The sequence below is a fragment of the Echeneis naucrates genome, chromosome 15 (genome assembly GCF_900963305.1).
Source record: "Echeneis naucrates chromosome 15, fEcheNa1.1, whole genome shotgun sequence".
In the NCBI taxonomy this organism is placed as follows: Eukaryota; Metazoa; Chordata; class Actinopteri; order Carangiformes; family Echeneidae; genus Echeneis; species Echeneis naucrates.
Window position 1 is genome coordinate 10,517,202 of NC_042525.1, and position 19,591 is coordinate 10,536,792.

The following is a 19,591-nucleotide window of genomic DNA, read 5'->3' on the forward strand; positions in this document are numbered from 1 at the left end:
CTGCTCTGCTTCACTCTGGCTCCACTAACCTTTGAACCCTTCAGACTGGCAGTATGAGGGTAAGAGGGCAAACATCTCTTGATCTGTTTCTCATTTTATTTTATACCACACCACCCCACCCCACCCCCCCATTTCCCTGTCAAAAGACATTTAATCTTGAACTTTCCTCACATCAGCTGCAGAGCATGCTGCCTCGCAGTGTCTATTCCCCAACAGTAGACATCTCCCTTCCACGTCTCCTCATCTCCACCCCTCCTGCTGCCCCATCTGGTGCTGTCTGTCAGGCTGCCATTACCTGAGTCCCATGTGCTTGTACCATCTAGCTGCTGTGACCTCCATCTGCGATGACCCTCTCGTCAGTGCTCGGCTTATGGTGCTGCCTGCTTACTTTGACCATCCTGTTTGTCTGGTGTCAGTATCATAGACTCCATTCCTGTTGATGTTTGTGGGGTAGCAGTCGCTGGTGTCAGCTTCTATAAAAATATGTATCGATGTGACAGCTTATGGCATGACAGAAAAACACTGAACCAGCATTGTGAGCTGTAATTTCTCCAACCAGTGAAATATTTACAATGTGCTGGATTTTATGTCAGTGTGTTATTGTATGCATGTTTTTTTTTACACTGTTCTAGCATTGCTGTTCGTAGTCAGACAGTCCTGTGTATAATGTTAACAGTAGTAACATACGCCAAATCTAGTTGAGGTATCAGAAGTAGAATTAGTGCATATTACTGCAATACACTATAATTACTATGGGGGGGGGGGGGTAATCTGGTATGAAATATTAAGACTATTTCTTCTCCTCATGTTAAGATGTTTGAGTAAAATATCGGTGAACAAAACAGTTTTTGGTTGTAATATTGGATTATTTGAATATATTGGGTCTCAACATTTCACTCAGACATCTGATATGTGGCACTGCTTTATTTGTGTTCACAAGCCAAATTGCCATTACAAGTTTTAAAAATGAATTGCCATGATATATTCTTTAAGTTTATCGGCTTGTCTGCTTGTTTGAGTTGTAGTCTGGATGTAAAAAACATATATATATATATATCCCTAACTCTTACATCATATTAACAAAATTATATTTACATTTCTGCAAAATTCCTGTGTACTTGTGTAAATACACTTTAAATATGAGAACACGAGTCAACACGTTTTCATTTCAGTACTAAATGTGTTTGTAATGCCTGCATTTTATTAAACTAATATGCATTTGGTTTCCTTTCATAAGCTGTCATGAATAATTCTCCACTTCTGGGGTTTACAAAGTAAATTATTTAAATGTAGCAAACAGCTGTTAATTCTCTTTTTCTCTTTGCGCATGCAGAGTGTAAGCTGTCACGGCCCGGCCCCCCTGCAACCATAGTGACCATTGACGAGGAGAGCCCCAACGGTATGTAGTGAACAGTCACTCATGTTACCCTCACTTATCTACGCCTCTGCAGTAAATACTTCTGCACCCAAGTAGCTTAGATTACAGTGTTGATATAGTTTCTGTTTTACAGTGAGCATTTCTTTGGTAATGCAATACATATTAATACTTCTCCTTGTGGGACTGTGCAGTGTTGCGCTGTAAGAGTGTACTGCTGCTCAGTTGATGGCACCTGGGGCAGGTTGGTAACGAGAGATGTTTTGTCAGATGTATTGGATTGTCATTTTGATTGTATTTTAAATTATAGATAAATAAATTCGAGAGGCTTGTGGTGTGTTTATTTGTTCTGCTTTCATATGGTAAAGCAGAAGTGTGTGTGTGTGTGTCTGAGTGAGTGAATACAGATGGTGTTTGGCATACAGATGTAACATGGGGCTCCATTAATGAGTAGTCTTCTCCCGCTGCAGGTTGTCTTTACTGTGGTATTCCTGTGCTACAGAAGCAATGGAATCCCTGATGCATAGAGCAGACAAGCCGCACTATAGTGGCTCGGGTGAAACTACTCTGTTCCTCCTCTTCTTTTCCTTCCTCACCCTCTTCTGCTTTCTCAATCACCTGGATCCACTTTTCGGCTCTCTGTAGTCTTCCCCTCTTTTCCTCCCTCAACCCTCGGGTTTCTTACTGGGAGTTTTCAAATGTGTGCCATCTGTATTTTGTTGATGACCGTGTGTGTATTTGATGGGGAGTGCTGAGTGCTGCTTGAGGAGGAGATATGTACATTGAGGGAATGAGGAATGCGTTTCCCTAAATGGAACAGGTGTGTGTTTGTCTCACTCGGTTCTCCCTGCAGATATTAGTACTGCAGGTTAACAGAGTTTAATGAGCAGCTCTCACTGCAGATAGGATCCAGAGCATGTTTACACAATCTGAATACGATGTCACAGATGCTCCGCTTCCCTGCTACATGTGGGTGGTTTTGTGCGTTAGAGATTGAAATTGTCCGTGCACATATGTGTATACGCCTTTTTCGCGCATATTTGAGTCCTGCGAGAGTGATTGGGTTGCTCTGTGTCAGATGAGACCGCCATCCGTCAGTGCAATGGCTTCCAATTCAGGCTGTCATACTGTCTCACCTACTCCTTCCTCTCTGTGTGCGGCTGTGATTTGGGGCTTTGATCGATTGCCGGGGGAATGTGCGAGATGGAGGTAACCAACCCTGCATCCCAAAGCTTCCTCATGAGCCCACCCTCCCCCCGCCACATGTGCCGGTCCTCTGTGTGTGAGGGATTTGCGCTAATCTTCCTCATAAAGCACTCATTTACCTGGGATATGGGCCTCTTCTGGCACCACCATCCTTTTATTTATCTCTCCTCGATGAAACGGCCTAGTGCCTGTCCTCCCTGTAATGGAATGTAAAACAGTCAACCCGCTGTTATTGACCAAAGCAATTATACTTCTAAATGTATTTCATTTTTTTTCCGCTTCCGCCACACAGAAACCATACAAATGGCACATAATAAGATTCCATCTTTTTCTGGGCATTTGCCTTTACGTTCCTTCATGGCAGTGAATGGGAAAGCAAACGATGTAATCATCCATCTGTCTGACTTTGTTTGGTTGAGGTCAGATAAAAAAGACAAATAATCCTCTTTCCCTTTTGCTCTTCAGAAGAACCCATTTCACATGAGCCCGGGACCTAGTTGAGGAGGTATGATAAGATTTGCAACCGTCAAGGTATTTTTTCAGCAGCTGTTCCTTTATTGATTTTCTGTACTAGACTTTTACTTGACTCAGTTAAGACAATAAACTCGGCACTAACTATGTGAAATAAGACCATTTTCTTGGCTGTGCCTCTTTTTTTTTTTTTTTTTCATTTCAGCTTTCTGCATTTTATTCTTGGAGGTTTAAACTTTAGGAAAAAAGGGTACTCACAAGGGGATAGCAACCCAGTTGCTCAAATGAAGTGTAACATGTTTAATTTATCCAAGCTGCTGCTTCTGCAGACCCGCTGACAGGTGCCAGACACGACACAAAGTCTTGCTCACTTGTGAAGAAGCTTTCTATTTGGAAGACAAAGTATGTTTTCCATAGGCTCCTTGGCTTAACTCACCCTTCGAGCTCAACGCGAAAGCACTAAATCAGATTGAAGAGATTTTTATCACCCTGGATGGAGATAGCTGGATAATGTAAAGAAGCAGAGAGAGAGAGAGAGAGAAGGGGAGAGAAGAGAGGGCGTATTTTCTAATTCACTGAAAACGTCCTACAACAGCGGCAGGGAAATCAGTATGTCCCTAAATGAGGATGCAGTCATATAGCTTTTATCTTGTCCCTGCAAATATGTGATTTGTATCAACTGTTGCCATTAGCATGCGGGCATCTTCTCAGCCCTCTGCATCAAGCAGCAGTGTATGGGAAATCAGAAATAAGGGTGGCTGAAGGGTTTTATTAAAGAGAAGTCACTTTAGCATTGTTTTACATGGAGTGTCTGCCAAGGTACATTCACTCAAAACGCTTCTGATCAATATTTTGATGAAGGCAGAATCCATCTTGAATGAGGCAATTAAAGAAGAAATTGTCCATAAAGGTGCAACTATCTGTGCTACTAAAAGCATTCCCTCCTTGGATACAGTGGTCTCAACAATTGGCATGATGTGAAATTTATCCTATTCGTCAGCAGTAGATAATCATTTCTCTGCAGAGCCTGAACGAATATCTTCCATTCAATTGGAATGTAAATATATTTATAAAACAATTTGATGTTGAATTTCCACTGCACACTGTGCAACACAGTTCTGGACAGCGTTCCAGTTTCAAAGGCTGCTGTGACTTGAAATAATTCTTATGACAGCTTTAGATTGATTCATTATAAGCTCCTCATTAAGTTTACAGTTCTTACGAGGCTTAAAGTAATGCAAAAGAAAAAGTTGATGATAACAACTTCATATTCACAAAGTGAGCTGTTTAATATTATGACCTATTAAACAGCCTGGTGTAAAATTAGGCCCAGTGTCGGCCCATATGACTATCTCTGAATCAAAGGCAGTTATTATTTAAAGGCAATTTAACTCCAGTTTCATTTCAAATTTGCATGGGGGTCATATATTTATTTTTCTATGTGCAGATGTTCAATAAAAAACAAGGGGGGGGCATTAAAACTCTCTATTCCAATAGGATAGTGATGAAACGTGGCTATCCGAGGAGTGGTTCTATCAGTAGGCACTCACACACAAAGCACTCAGTACTCAGACATGCCATTTTGATGGGAAGTGCACTCTTTTGGGGGAAAACAGCGCCATTTCCTCGGCTCTGCCTCTTCACACTCAACTCTGAACTATGCGGAACTCAACCAACACAAAAATGATCAGCTGGAAAATGGCAGGACAACTTCTCCACAGTCTGCGTGGAGATGAGCCCTTCAAACTTTCAGTTGTTTCCTCTGTATCTGTATCTAGTATCCAAACCATCCAAAATGCATCTGAGCTGATAATTTCCTTTTATCAATGCCGGCGTGTTTTTTTTTTTTTCCCCTGCTCTTACATGCTCATAACAATGATGTGAAACTTGTGCATTTACACTGCTGTGAACTTGTCACGGGGAGAGGGAAAAGATCCAAAGCAAGGCTTCATCTAAAGAATGACAGTGACAATGAAAAATGGCAGCTTGAAATTCACTGGAAGCACTGTGTTGTCACGCAACATGGCCTGAATCGATGTTTCCTGTTACTTCATCAGCAGATCAACACGCATCCAGTTAGATAAAATGACTTGATTTGCATTTGAGTAATTCTTCAAATGGACCGTCTTGTGCATAAACACCTGCCTGAGTAGCAAAGCTAGTGTCTGCTGATGGCCTCCATGTGAGGCATTATGCCACATCAGTAAATTGTATTGTGTCTAAAAGTCCACAGGGAAGCTGCTGGGGGACGTCTGTAAATTGCAGCTACCTTTAATAACCTGGGTTTGGCTCCCCCTCTAAACTGCACCATAAATGTATATACCACATATTTATAGTGCAGTACTTAAGTGCTTGTGTGTTGTTGTTGTTGTTTTGTTTTGTTTTTTTTTTTTTCTTTAGATTGACGACAGATGATTACCGTGCAGCACTGGCGTGGTATTAAAGGTTCTGATGGAACTAGAATTATGGCGAGCAGAGAAAAAAAAAGAGTGTGCCACTGATAAATACTGTGCCGTCTGTTTAAAGGTCTCTCATCTCATCCAGGATGACGAGCTCTAACAGAATGATGCAGGGAGTTCTCCTGAGGAAAATATCAGGTCCTGTGTCTATTGGTTTGCTTCCAGCATTCAAAGGGCTAGGAGGCAACCCGAGAGTGTTAGATGTGTTGGAAGGTTTAAACAATTAATGAGATGAGCCAGCCTACGTGAATGTTTTTCTCAGCCACCACGGACTCATTAGCTTCTCTCCTTAAAGTTAATTCAATCCCTCTCACTATTTCTCTCCACTGAGCTTGTCATTAGTTTGACTCTACCCTCAGTGATTTCTCTCCTTTACCTTCACATGTATTTTATTAGTGTGCTTCTTTCTTTTTCTTTAATTTTTTATTTTCAACAGGAACAGCTTCACTTTGGAGCACAGAATCCTGAAACTCTTAAAATATGCATAGAGATTAAATGCTGGAGAAACTGTCTCATTGTCATCATACTTGTTTTTGGACAGTGGCTGTACAGTTAGAAATCCAGATTCAGAGGCACATAAAGCTGAACTTCATCAGATCCGCCTGAGAAGTTCAGTTCATTCCCTTTGGCCCATGCTAATTCCACTTTTTGTTCAAGGTAGGCACAACAGTGTCACAAACACTCCAGTTAGACACCTCCCAAGCATACGGGACTAGACTTTACGATGATGAATCTTCAAACAGTAATATTACTGAGTTTCACTGGTCCAAACAATGGTTTCTGTCAGAAGGGAACCAAATTGATGTATGGTGCTTTCAGTGTAGCTCTGTACAATGGGCAAGGGCATCATTTGTAAGTCTTTTACCAAGTGGGGTGAACAAATCTTGATCCCTGGTTAAAAAGGAAACTGAGGTATGCTACACCAGTCCGAATACTACAGAGTTCAGTCACCCAACCACCTTTGAGATTTATTTCCTAGGAAGTTTATTTTCTAGATGGGAGTTTGTGCCCCTAAGGAAAAAATCTTTTTTTTTTTTTTTTTTTCTTTTCTTTTTTTTTTTTGAGAAGTTTTCTCTCATAACCAAAAACAACTCAAAAATCTACGTCAAACAGTATTTATTGAAATGTTAGTGCAGTTATGAGTGCACCCCCCCCCATCCGTGGCAAAAAACAAAGAAGAAGAAAAAGAAAATAAAGTAAAGAAGTAAAAATCATGTAGTTAACTCTTTAGAGCTCCACAATCCTGATGGACACTGTAGCAGCTATGGTGCACAGCATCACATATTATGGGTGCAAATTGGCACTATGTGCTGTCGGCATAGTGGTTAGCACTGTTGCCTCATAGCAAGAAGGTCATCATGGTTTCGGTTCTCAAGCCTGGGGCCTTTCTGTGTGTAGTTTGCATGTTCCTCCCTTCGTAGATTTCCTCCCACTGTCCAAAGACATGCGTGTTAAGGTTATTTGGTGATTCTAAATTGCCCGAAGGTCTGAGTGTGAGTGTGAGTGGTTGTTTATGGAGTCATATTCATTATGAGACTGTTCTGACTCCGTAGCAGTTTGTCTTCTTCTGTATTGGCCCTGCGATGGACCAGTGACCTGCTCAGGTTGTACCTGGCCCTCGCCAGGTGAGCTGGGATGGAAACAGATAACCAGTAGAAGATGGATGAATGAATTAATGAATGAATGAATGAAAGTGATGAGCCACTGCTCACATGCACTGCATTGTGTTCCATGTAGTCCTTGTTTATAAGCCCAAAGCCCTAATTATGGACTATGCTACGGACTCCCTGTACTGTGTACTATGTCTCAGTTAGAGAATAGCTTCAGTACAAACAAGGTTAAAAAAAAAAAAAAGTCGATAGACTCCATTGGCTGATTAATCTGCTCCTGCTGTCTGTCTGTTGACATTAACCTGATAACTTCAGCACGCCAGCTAGGATTAGTTACCAGGTTACAGAAAATAAAGTAGAATTTGCTTTATCCCGGTGATAATATCTTATCAATGGCCACAACTCAATAGCACAGATCAATGTGATGAGTCTTTTATCAGGTTGTCCTTTTCATAGATGGGATTTTCAGATTATGTCATATCCAGGTCTATGAGACTCACAGCCCTGGATATGAGAACCGAAATATAGTGAAACCATGTGACTCAAGAGAACTAAAGTAACAAGATGTGTTACTTTTTAACGTTGACAACAACCTTTTTTATGGAGATGTGAGCCACTCAATTTTTTACAATGCTATTTTGTACTTCATGCCAGAACAAATGAATCAGATTTATTGATACTTTGCTCAGCCGCCAACCGGTGACAGCGTTAGAACGGCTATCTAAACCTTAACAGGGATTGTGCTGCCCAGGATGGCCTTTTTCTTAACCTTCAAACCAATGAACATCAGAACAGCCATAATTTTTTGACAGAAGACTACATCAAAATTCTGGTAAAGTGCCATTGGTATGTAGAGCAGGATAATTTTTAAATGGCAACAATTTAAAATAGGGTCACGCATTTTTCGGAGTTGACATTGAAAATGTATTTGATATTCTGTGGCCTTAAATTTGCTGATCAGGACTTTGCACATGTGTTCTGCCTAATAATTGCAACTTAGCAGGAGAGGAAACAGCTGGTTAGAGCATTCTACAGTGACCCAGCTGTAAATCTGTTGCTCAAACAAAAGCAGCGCCGCCGTTTCATCTGCTCTTTCTGTTTTCAGCGAAAATGATTGCAGTTATTTTGTATTTGTGTGTCAGCAAGCAATAGCGAGGTGGGGACACATTACACAATTTTTCTAAACAATTTTTATGCAGATCTCTGATTTGGGATTTGAATGCACCCTCTCTGTGCCTCCTCTCACCCCTCATCACCGTCCCTCCCACCTGCCAAGGCACCACACACACACACACACACACACACACACACACACTCACACACACACAGAGACCGACACAAGCCTCGGTTCAATTCTGTGATCACATTCAGTGATGATTGCTAGGTCATCAATATATAATTAGAGCCCATCTGAAAGCCTGGGATTAGTGCACAACACCTGCTCCTTGTGGATTAGAGAGCAAAACAAGAGGTCGGGGCGTTCACTGAGCCTTTACCCACAAAACTACCCGAGTGTGTTTTTGTGCCAAACAAAGCATTGTTTTTATTTAACCTGATTTATGGTAAACTGTCTGCTTTCCAGAAATTATACTCTTTCTGTATCAAATTTTAAAGGCCCCCCTAACAACCTCTACCTCCTGTCTGCAGTATCCTAATGAGACTGTTGGTCTTGTTAATGCGATTGTGTTTTGTTTTGGGTTTTTTGTTTGTTTTTTTTTGTTCGTTTTTTTAGAAGTGGAGAACACGTTCTCATATTTGATGTAAAAATAAAGACAGCAATCATAGTATATTGTGTAGATAAACGGTCCGCATAATTACTTCTGTTCCCGTTGTAAATCATCTGTGTGCTTATCATCATTAAGCTATGGAAGCAGGCCTTTCATGGATTAGACTGCACTCCATAATTATTTGCATGACCGTGCTTGGATTCTCTGGGGTTTTAAATATCAATGAAAAATGCTAATAATTTGATTTAAATAGCTTAATCTAGTTTGAAGTAGTTTTTTTTTTTTTTTTTTTTTTTTGATCTTATGCTTGATCAGGAAACATCGCTGCATGTTAGGGTAATGGTGTGCACTATATTCAACCAAACAAGAAGGTCTTTAATGAGTGGGAATAATTGTCAGTTATCAGTTAATTAAATGGTATCATCATATTTTTCTCCCCTTTTAATTCACACCTCTCTAAGGGGAAATGGTAATAGTTGTTTATTCATGTGCAACACGAAAATAAAACGGTGAAAGCCGGTTAAGATTATGCAATGACAGATTTTTTTTTTTTTTTTCATACAGAAAATCTGCTATGCATTTAACTCACACTATTTGCTAGTTTTTATCCCTCAAAGCTGAAAAGGAAAGACAGTATTGATGGCACCACCAGTCACCAGTTTCCAGAGCTTCTCCCCTGCCAAGTTTGTGGACACCGGAATAATGCTTGGGTCAGCTTTAATGATCCTGCCATTGTCTGACTAATAACTGTTGCCTGTACAATGAAATTAAGGTTAATCAGAACTTCCTTGAGAATTTGGAGCTCCGTGAAGCTCACTGTCAGCAGAATTTTGACACTAAACCAGTGTCATCAATGAGGACCTCCTGTTTATGGGGCACCATCGCCACTTTAACCTTGATCTAAAACTTTAAAATGCAACAAACGAACATTTCCATCATGCTTTAAAGGATAACGTCTAAAAGCTGCCTGTATTATTGGATATCTCTTCCTGTTTCCGATGTAAATAAGATATGGGGCATTCATCGGTTAATTTCCAGCACATTGTAATGGGATCATGGATTAGTTTAATCCTCACATTAGGCTGAACTGACATTAAAGTGATTGGCCATTCACGTTTGAGGTTTCAATCTCATTTTCAAGTAATATCATTTAGCAAGCAGAATATGGTGCTCAACAATAGAAAGGTTACTGTGGAGAAAGAACCTGATCAGTCATACTTGTAACGCCCACAGTCCTGTTCTCATTTTGAAGTCACAGTCTTTGCTGTGAACGGTGATGGAAATGTGTCCACTTTCCCTCTGATTTTCACACCTACACGCTATTTTTAACATCTCAATTCTTTGATTGGCAGAACTCTTGCCAAAATATAAGAAAGTTGGATGTATTTTATTAAGGCAGCAAAGTGGTTACAAACAAGAATTAGGCTGAGCCACTTTTTTTTTTTTCCTTTTTTCAATTCTCTATGTACAGTAATCACAAGATCCTCTGATTAGTATCAAATGGAGGAAGAGAAAAATCCCTCAAAGACAGCACTGAGCTACATTTTGCTTTTCTGTGCGCAGTTTGCATGGTCTCTGTCCTGAGATGTTGGCTAGGATGAGTGAGAGAGAGGGTTCTCTCTGTAATATTTCTCAATGAGGACACGAATTCTCAATCCAAGTATATTAGTGATATTGTAAACAGTGGCTCAGCTCAGATTTGGGATAAGTGCCAGAGTGCAAAACAAGGATCAGTGACAGTGCTGTTCAGCCAAATAAGGAAAACTTATTTCCAATTGTCATATTATTTATGAACTAACTGTCACAGGATAATCAGAGCATAAATAGCATAAAAGCGATGCTACAGAGATGCTACATCTTACAAATAAAATTCTCTAGATGTCGGGGAACATGAATGATAAAGAATGTGTTTGTAGGTACCATAACTATCATTAACTATTATTGCAACAGCAATATTTGTCAAAACAATCACAATTTGGTTTCTGTACATTGCTCAGCCCAGAGCAACTGAAATATTCAGCCACATCAGCTATCTCAGCAGGCAGACGTCTTAGTTTTATGCCATTATTGCACACTATAGCTTGTTCTGCTGTAAAATGTGTCACAGCATCAATTTTTGTCCACATGGGAGGGGTAAAACTGAATTCAAGATAAAACCTAAAGAGATGTTTTGTCTTGTAAAACAAGACAAATAATAATAAAATTAAATAATTGTGTAAAACAATTATCCCTTTGTAGATCACGAATTGACCAAAAAAAAAAAAAAAAAGGTTTTTCCAGAAACAGAGGCTGTATGTTTTGCTTTTCTCAAACAGCAGCCCTCCCATTTTAACACTCTCACCTCAGAATCAGTACTGACGGCTTGATGTACTGTAAGTGCTCCGTGTCATTCGTCTCTCCTTCCACAACACAATCCCTTGCAGCGAAGCGGGCACATTTCTTCTTAAATACCATATAACTTTTGCACGAATCATTAAAATGACAGACACCTCTGACCATCTAGTATATTGTGCAGTGTATTCCGTGGAAATCTGGGTGAGAGCAGGTAGAGCCAAAACTAGCAACTAGCCAAGACTTTCTGTCTACCCATGTCCCATTATAGACCAGTCTCAGTCCTGCAGACGCTTTTTCAAGATTTTTAAGGTTGTGCTGTAGACGGCTAGCAAAGTTCCTTGTGTCAAAGGGTTTAATTCTGTCATCCGGGCTTTGCTATTACATTAAAAGTTTCCAGCTTGTACAATTTGTTGCAGCTGAAAAACTTTATTCTCCCTACTAAATGAATTGGCTGCATCATGTCATGCAGGTGATTACACTGAACTCTGCCGGTTTGTTGCAGGTCATATTGTTACCCTGAAGTAAATAGAGGTTTGTTGGCAGTAGCGCATCGGCCAACTGTTGCTGCTATAAGTCAATAATTAAAGGATTGATTGCCTCGAAAGTTAGTATGGAAATTAATTACGCCAAGGCGATGAATCCTGATGACTTTGGTGGCCCCGTGACTTTTGCTATCGCACCAAGACATTTATAATGTAGAGTGCTTGGTGGTTCTATGTCTCACACCCACAGGATTATCCATGATAAGTTTGTTTATCCTTTGTGAATCTAGCACCATCATCAAGTCAAACTTTTTATTTTTTCCATTGGTAATGAGAAAATACCTGCAAATCTGTCTAGTCTACTGCAAAACAATGGAACCATCAGTTAGTGTGCGAACATGCGAATGTTCACAACATTAGCATGTTCGCACACATTAGCACATGTGCTAATGCTGCTATGTGATGCTGCACATGTGACATCAGCATGTATGGTGAATGACAAATTTTCTGAGGCCTAGTTACTGTAGTTACTGAGGAGAGGGGTGTCCTTGTTCAGCAGCCATTTTTGTTTGGCTCTATAGATGTTTCTATTTATTGCCGTACATTTTCTCATGTGCATGTGCACTCACAATGCAACTAATGTAATAAAATGTGCTATTGGCGGAAAAAAAAAATGGCACTGCCCTTGAATGGGTGATGTTGTTTTTTGGAGGTAATGTCTCCTTAATATGCTAAAATGTATAAAATGCACAGATACACTGTATATGTGATATGAAAGAGTGTTCCGATTAATAATGAGAGCAGGGAGAGCGCCATCACTGTGGTCTTTGCCATCATGACTGAACTTTGCAGTCAGCAAATAATGTTTGCTTTTGAGCTATTTTGGGGATTCCACAATCAAATCAACTGCCTGCCAAAGAGAAGTGAAAAGGCTGTTAGTTTCACCGCGGTTCAAATCAGCCTCATTCTCAAGGATGATGTGAGTGTGTTCAATTTATGCCCAGCAGTGACAAAAATTATGTTCAAGTATAAGTGCATCATGTGAATACTTATGACTAACACCTCATGCAGCATGATAAGAAAGTTGAAAAACGAGCTTTGCATTTCTCCAGAGAAGATGATTGCTCGACTACTGTCTCTCAGAGCAATCTCTCTTTCCTCAATGAAACAGCTGGTGCTTTCTTCCCTCCGTCACTTTGAATCTAATTTACAAATACAGATGTTTCCCATGTCAAATTATATCAAAAGTAATTAAAGGTTATCAAGCATTTGGAGTGCTAAGCTGGCAGGGATGCTACATCCTCCTTCATTTGGTGGTCGATTGTAAATCTTCTTTTAATTTTGGCAATGTATGTGGGACAGTGGGTCCCTTGAGCTGGTGCACATGTTTGTACTGTATGTGTTTTTTTTTTTTGTTTGTTTGTTTTATTAATTTTTTTGGAGTCTGTGCCTGAGTGAGAAGAGTTGTCAGTATGTGGACTCAGCAATCCCAAATCAGGAGATGGTGTTTACACAAAATAGCATTCAGGAAAACATTAAGTCTCACTTTTATATTATCTGTAATTGCTGTTTGACCACCATATACTGAGAACATAGACATTTTTAGTTTTTAAACTTCTGATGTTCAGATGATCCTCTTCTGCCCACTTATAGCTTTGTGAGGTACCGTTGCTCAGACAGCAGCGATGCACTGCACAGGCTCCACAGTCAATAACGGCTCAAGGATTTGATGGAGAAAAGTGTAAATTAGTGCCATTTTTTTTTTTTTTTTTTTTTTATGTGTTGCTCTTTTTTCCCCCTAGAGGGAGACGAGTGTATCAAATAAGTAAATAAATAAATAAAAAATAATAAAAACCACCCATTAAAACACATTAAAAGATGCAGATTAAAGCGCCTTTTTGCTTCTAGATAACATAAATTACTGCATTTATTTTAACATCTGTTCTTATTTCAAACGTTTATTCAAGTACATGAATGTTCTTGAACACTTCTTTTTTATTAGCACTAGCTATGCTGTTGTCATGTCATGTGTTCAGAGTGACATTTGCATAAACATGAAACATCCAAAACTTCAGCTTCAACAGGACCTCTGCCAGCAGACTGGCCCATGAGGAGGCTCCTCTGTGCTCTAAAAGTAATCAGTCAGATCTTAAAAACCATTTCTAAAATTAATAAGTTACCACTGAAGTGATGCCAGGATAGGGCTGATATGCTCTTGTTTTAGTGCCAGGAAGAAACTTTTTACCATTTCCAGAGAATGGAAAATTCTGTGGATTCAGAAGGGATATTACAAAAACACAAATAACTCTCAGTCTTCAGGTTGGGTCCCGAGAGTGACGATTTATTTCTCAGATATTCCTAAGTTAAAGGAAGCAATATTAGATAGCTGGTTGTCAGTTCATTCATGTAATGATGTTCAAATTTGGACGGCATTGATCAGCATCATTTGTACATAGTCATAGTCCAATTAAATCTGTGTCATCCAATCAAAGGTGGAAATAGATGTAATAAACTGGAATTTGATATGAGAAAATGTGGTTTGAAAATAAAGAATAAAAACATCACGGTTCTGCTGGAGCTGTTCTGAAATTTTATGTGTAGTCACTCGGGCCCTCACGAAAACTTTGGCAGCGTTAACACAGTAAAACAGTGTTTCTGTAATACAAATTCAGAGCCCATCGGCTTGGTCGACCTGTGAATCAATATTGCAGCTGTATTGAACACCGCGCCGATGTAGAAAAACTGGACAAAAATTACATACATTGGCTGATCAAAGTAAGTCCCTTCACTTTTTGCTTCTACGACAGTTTCAGTCTTTTGATACACTTTGAAAAATATACCTTTTTCGTACATAAATGCCTGGAATTGATCTAGCTTGAGAACAAAAAAGTAAATAAAACTGTAAACGTCTTCAACATTGGTTCAATAGAAGCATAAAAAAAAAAACAGACTTTAAATGCCTGTTTAAAAAAAGCTTTTCAAATATAATGGGATATAATTGAAATAGTAAATTTACATCATGCAGCATTCAGAAGCGACAACGAAGAGAAAAGAAGACATTTCCTGACAAAATAAATTGGAGCCCACATTCATCAACAATATATGACAGTTTTTACATCTACTTTGTTTTTAATCCAGGAAGGAACTGGAAAGTTTGTTTCATTAACCGAACATCCTTTTGTGCCAACACTTTTTATTTTACATTTTTTTGCAGTTTAAATTCTCCGTCAGTAGATGACTATGTGATTTAAGCCTTCACTGCTCTGTAGCTCAGTGAACCACTGTTGAACTAAAGTTAGCGTTAGGGTTAGGGTTTACTTTATTTCAAATGGGACCCTGTCCTAATTACATAAATCCTTCAAACCTTTTGCCATGCCTTATGTAAAGCTCCACACTTATATGTTGCCATCATCTGCGGATGCCAGGATTATTGATATTTGGCTAAAAGTGAAGCCTCTTCTGCTGTCTGTCTTGAGTCATTCTACTGTGAAGCTCAGATCAGAGCCTTCTCTGACCAGGGATGAGCCCTGACAGTGAGAGTGATTGTATTTACTCAGGATATATGCAGGATGGTAAAACTCTGGGAAGCACTTGTTTGTGGAGGTCTGTGAGACTCTTCACGGATAAAAACAACAACTTTTTTTTGTGTGACTGTGATTGAGAGAAAGAAGTGCCCAGAGCGGGGGCAGTGTTGGCTGTCAGAGCAGAAAAGCTGAAGTTGAATTAAGTCGAGAAAGGAGTAGGGTCTCTGACCCCGTCCTTGTAATATTATCAGCGGTGTAATTTATGACCTGAGACAAAATGATGTAGCTCCCCGCTGAAGTTACTGAGGTGGATATATTTATGAAGAATTGCGTTTTAGATTAATGGACCTGCGATAGTGTGGATGGAGTTTTTTCTTTTTGTCTTTCTTTTTTTTTTTTTTACTTTTAAATTAAATTCTTAGAAGATCAATTTCAAATGAAGTACAGCCGAAGTGAGACAGATAATTATAAGTCCTCCTGATCGCAACAAGAAATGCATCAAACCCCTGCTGCTGCAAACATCTTTAATATTAGCATAAATATACAAGAGCAGTTGTTGTAATTATAATGCAAAAGCTTCCATCACGCCTCCATCTGGGTTCCTTCAGTGTCCAGGAGTCTGAGTGACTCTGCAAAAAAACAGCATAATGAAATAAAATACAAAATATTATGGGCAGTAATTAAAAAGACCATTAAAATACGTCCACTGCAGCTTGCAGATAGGTGAAGCATGTGAAGTGTTTCAAGTTTCTATTAAAAGTTAATTTCTATCCAATCATTCATATGTTTACTAGTCTAACACGGCATTCACGGCTTTTTGGTGAAAACGGTGTACTTCGAACTCTACTTTAAATCAGTAAAATATATTTATAAAGACACATTGACATTTGATTAAAAATAATTGACAATTTTTTTTTTTTTTTTATAATTTAGTGAAATTGCAACTTGAAGCTTGCTTTTTTTGTCACTTTGAAGGGAAAATATAATTTTCATCAGTATAATAGTTATGATAGTCACTCACTCAACCATGCCAATGCATGTGGCTCTAAATAAATCAGGTTTTTTTTTCCAACCTTGTGTTTCCTGCTCAACTCTGTCACTTTCACTGTCAGAGTCTAAATCATAAATGAGTAACAAAGATGTGAATATTAATATTCCAGGTAACATTTTGATCTCAGTATGCCTTTTTACTGTCTGAATGTAGCAGCCATTGTTTATTGTGACAGTTGAATCTTTGACTTTCAACACTTTTCACCTGCAGTGGTTCATCGGTCAGTATTTGTTGTATGAATGCAGCCTTCGCATTATTTAAAATTTTGGAGGTAAAAAACTTTGAAATGGTGGACTTTTTTAACCTCCCTTTTACTTTTCATGAAACATGCATTAAAATTACTTTTAATCAAAATACTTCACCCCTGCTCATCCTGGGTTTTACTTATTTATTTATCAGCTATTTCATAAATCCACTAGTTTGGCCACTTCGGAGTAAAGCAATCCTTAAATTTAACAGACTTTGGGAGGGTTGTCCCTGAGGGCCTCTGTGGCAGAGTTTAATCACTCACTGATTAAAAGCTGAGGAATACAAACCAACCATGTCGATCCCCTCAAGGATGATAATTATAAATTTCAGAGATTTGCTGATATAGTACGTGGAATAGTCAGACATCTAAGGCAGTATTCCCAAAACCTTTACAGAGTGCTATTAAGTAGGTATGAATAAATTAATACGAAAGAAAATATATTAGTTTTACTCCATTTTAACATATGAAGAGAAAAAAAAAGCTATACCTAGGTGTAATACTTCAGAAAGTCAATGCTTAAAAAAATAAATAAAGTGAGCTTTTGACCATTATATAAATGAGGCTTTGTTTCTTTTCCAATTCCATCCATCCTGCAACAGAGTCATTTATTAAATGGTGACTGCTCTGCGTTCACAGGTACAGTTCTGGTGGAGAACATGCAGATAAATGGCCGAGCCCAAGATCCCGGCAGAACCATCTCACTGACGTTGTTGGACAACTATAACTACTGGGTGATCCTAGAGCCAGCACGGCAGAGGCTCTACCTCAACAGCACCGGCCGCGTTCTGGACAGAGATGTGAGTAACACTCTTATGCCACAGTGTCATAAAGTAAATAGATTCCACATTGTGTGTGACTGTGGAGTGTTGTGTGCGTGCTGATACTAAATGGTGTCTGTTTGTACGGTAACGGTTCATTTTTATCTGGCCCATTTAAATTTAGTGATAGGTTAAAATTATTGTAAGGGAGGCCATTCAAATAATGAAGATGATGTAAAACCTATTCAGATGTTTTTATTGGCAATTTATAGGGTCCTTGTTCGAGGTCTAATTTATCACAGTAACAGTGACAAACATTCAAAACATTTTAAAATGTACCGTGCTCATGCTATGAAGATTAACATTTTTTTGTATCACAAAAATGAATCTTTTTAGCTACAGAACATTTCATTTAATGCTCTTTTAAATAAACATCGTAAAATGTGTTATTTTTTTATTTATGTTGACTTATTTATGAAAATTTAGTTGAATCAGATGGTCAGATCAAGGTGTGTCAGCAATGTCTTGGGATTTCTTCCTATTTGCATTCGTCTCTACTTAAATTCATTTAGTTGTTCTGTTAATTCAGTTCCCCAAGACAGCCAGTAAACCGGCAGTGACTGCATTGTAGGCTAAAATGGTGCAGAACAGGATGTGAGGTGCGAAGGGGTTTGCAAATACGTGTTTTGACTGCTGTGGGAAAGAGGCTGTTTTCAAAGTGGGCGGCTGGAGATGATATGGTTCCAGAGGGAGGTAGCTGGATGTGATGCTGCTAATGGGAATATCACAGAAATATGGACAATTAAGCGAAGAAATGGCAAAAGTCGAGGAGCATTTGAGAGTCTGAAAATAAGAAGAAGAGAAGCACGGGGAAGAGCCAGGCAGGCTGCAAGTTGCACATCATCGCACACAGAGGCCATTCAATGCTGGTAACAGGACTAAAGAAAAAAGAGGTTAGACATAATGAATGAACAGTGTAAAAAGCTGAAGCCAAAATGAACACAGTGGACACCAGAGCAAATTTTAGCTTCTTTATAAAGCCAGTAATGGTTTGGGCTGATTTGATATCCATTTAGAGCTGGTGCAGCAGTGAGAAGCATTGCGGTTGAGAAACATTTCATCCCGTTCTGATTTAACTCTTGGCACCAGTGTAGAGCAAGATATCGTTTGTTTGTAACTCCGACTAAATTCTATAACCGGTGGTGGCATTGGGGAAAAACATTTGTACAGATATTGCCAGGGCTCCTGGCTCTTTGTGCGATCATACATGTAATATTCAAAAAGTAAGCACTGTCTGCGCGGGGCTTTTTAAAAGTAAAATGATCATAGATGCAGTTTGTTTACATCAGTAATGTGGATGATTTATTGAGGAAAAAGAATAAAAAACTGCTTTTAGATTCAGTTTGGATGACTCAGATTTTGGGATACAGTTCGCTGAGAAACATGTTAATTAATGATAATTGTTAATCATGAATGATTAAAAATGAGCGAGCAGTTGGTAAACAGTGGTAAACAGACATTTTTGCCAAAACCTCTTCTCCCTCTTTCTCTCCATTGCTTTCAGCAATGTTTTCGTGTATTGTTTCCTTGCTGAGCTTGTTTACTGGAAGTATTTGAAATAACGAAGGTCGGTGGTTTTGTCACATCTAACGATGATTTAAAAAAAAAAAAAAAAAAAAAGTCAGACGCTCCAAAGGGGTGAAAAAACAGTTAAACTCTTGAACAACTATGACAGTATGTTACTTCCACTGTAATTGTTCAGTGACATAACTTGACATTTTTTCCTCACTCTTCAGCCTCCAAACTACATCACCACCATTGTGGTCCAAGTCCAGTGCACAAACGAGCTGGTTGGCACTGTCATTTTGCACGAGGTGCGGATAGTTGTGAGGGACAGGAATGACAACTCTCCTCGCTTTCAGCAGCCACGCTACTACGTCGCTGTAAACGAGGTAAGGGAGCAACTTGCAATAAAATCTTTGGATTTGCCGAAGTCAGAATTTTTCAAACCCCACACGTACTTGCTTTGCATCTGAGCCAACTTTACTGTCAATATATTTCAGAAACATTACAAGTCGGTGATTGAGTTTAAACTCTGCTCCCCCCTCCAACATTTCCCTGAAAGTTATGAAGGTCAAACTATCCATACTTTCCTCTCCACTGTGTCGATGTGCATGCAGTCTCCTTTGCATTCAGCTACATACATCTATAAAGCATCAGACACGCCAAATCTGCTTCACCTGCAAAGATTCATGACAATTCATCACATTTTCTGACTTGAAACTCTAAAGCGTTTGGAGATTAAAAAAATAATTCCCCGCTGAGTTTTCACCAGCTGCGACTC

General features: G+C 39.1%; 1 protein-coding gene across 4 annotated transcripts in view; it reads left to right on the forward strand.

Annotated features, from left to right (window-relative positions):
* The window catches only part of pcdh15a (protocadherin-related 15a), a 177,496-nt gene that overhangs the window by 65,009 nt on the left and 92,896 nt on the right, over window positions 1-19,591 (forward strand). For 3 of the 4 annotated variants that reach the window (XM_029520624.1, XM_029520625.1, XM_029520627.1), the window contains 3 exons: window positions 1,334-1,399; window positions 17,126-17,286; window positions 19,044-19,199. In XM_029520624.1, coding sequence (XP_029376484.1) covers window positions 1,334-1,399; window positions 17,126-17,286; window positions 19,044-19,199 — 383 coding nt within the window. Of the gene's footprint in view, window positions 1-44; window positions 60-1,333; window positions 1,400-17,125; window positions 17,287-19,043; window positions 19,200-19,591 lie in introns of all 4 variants that reach the window. The other variant, XM_029520626.1, reaches the window with a different exon arrangement.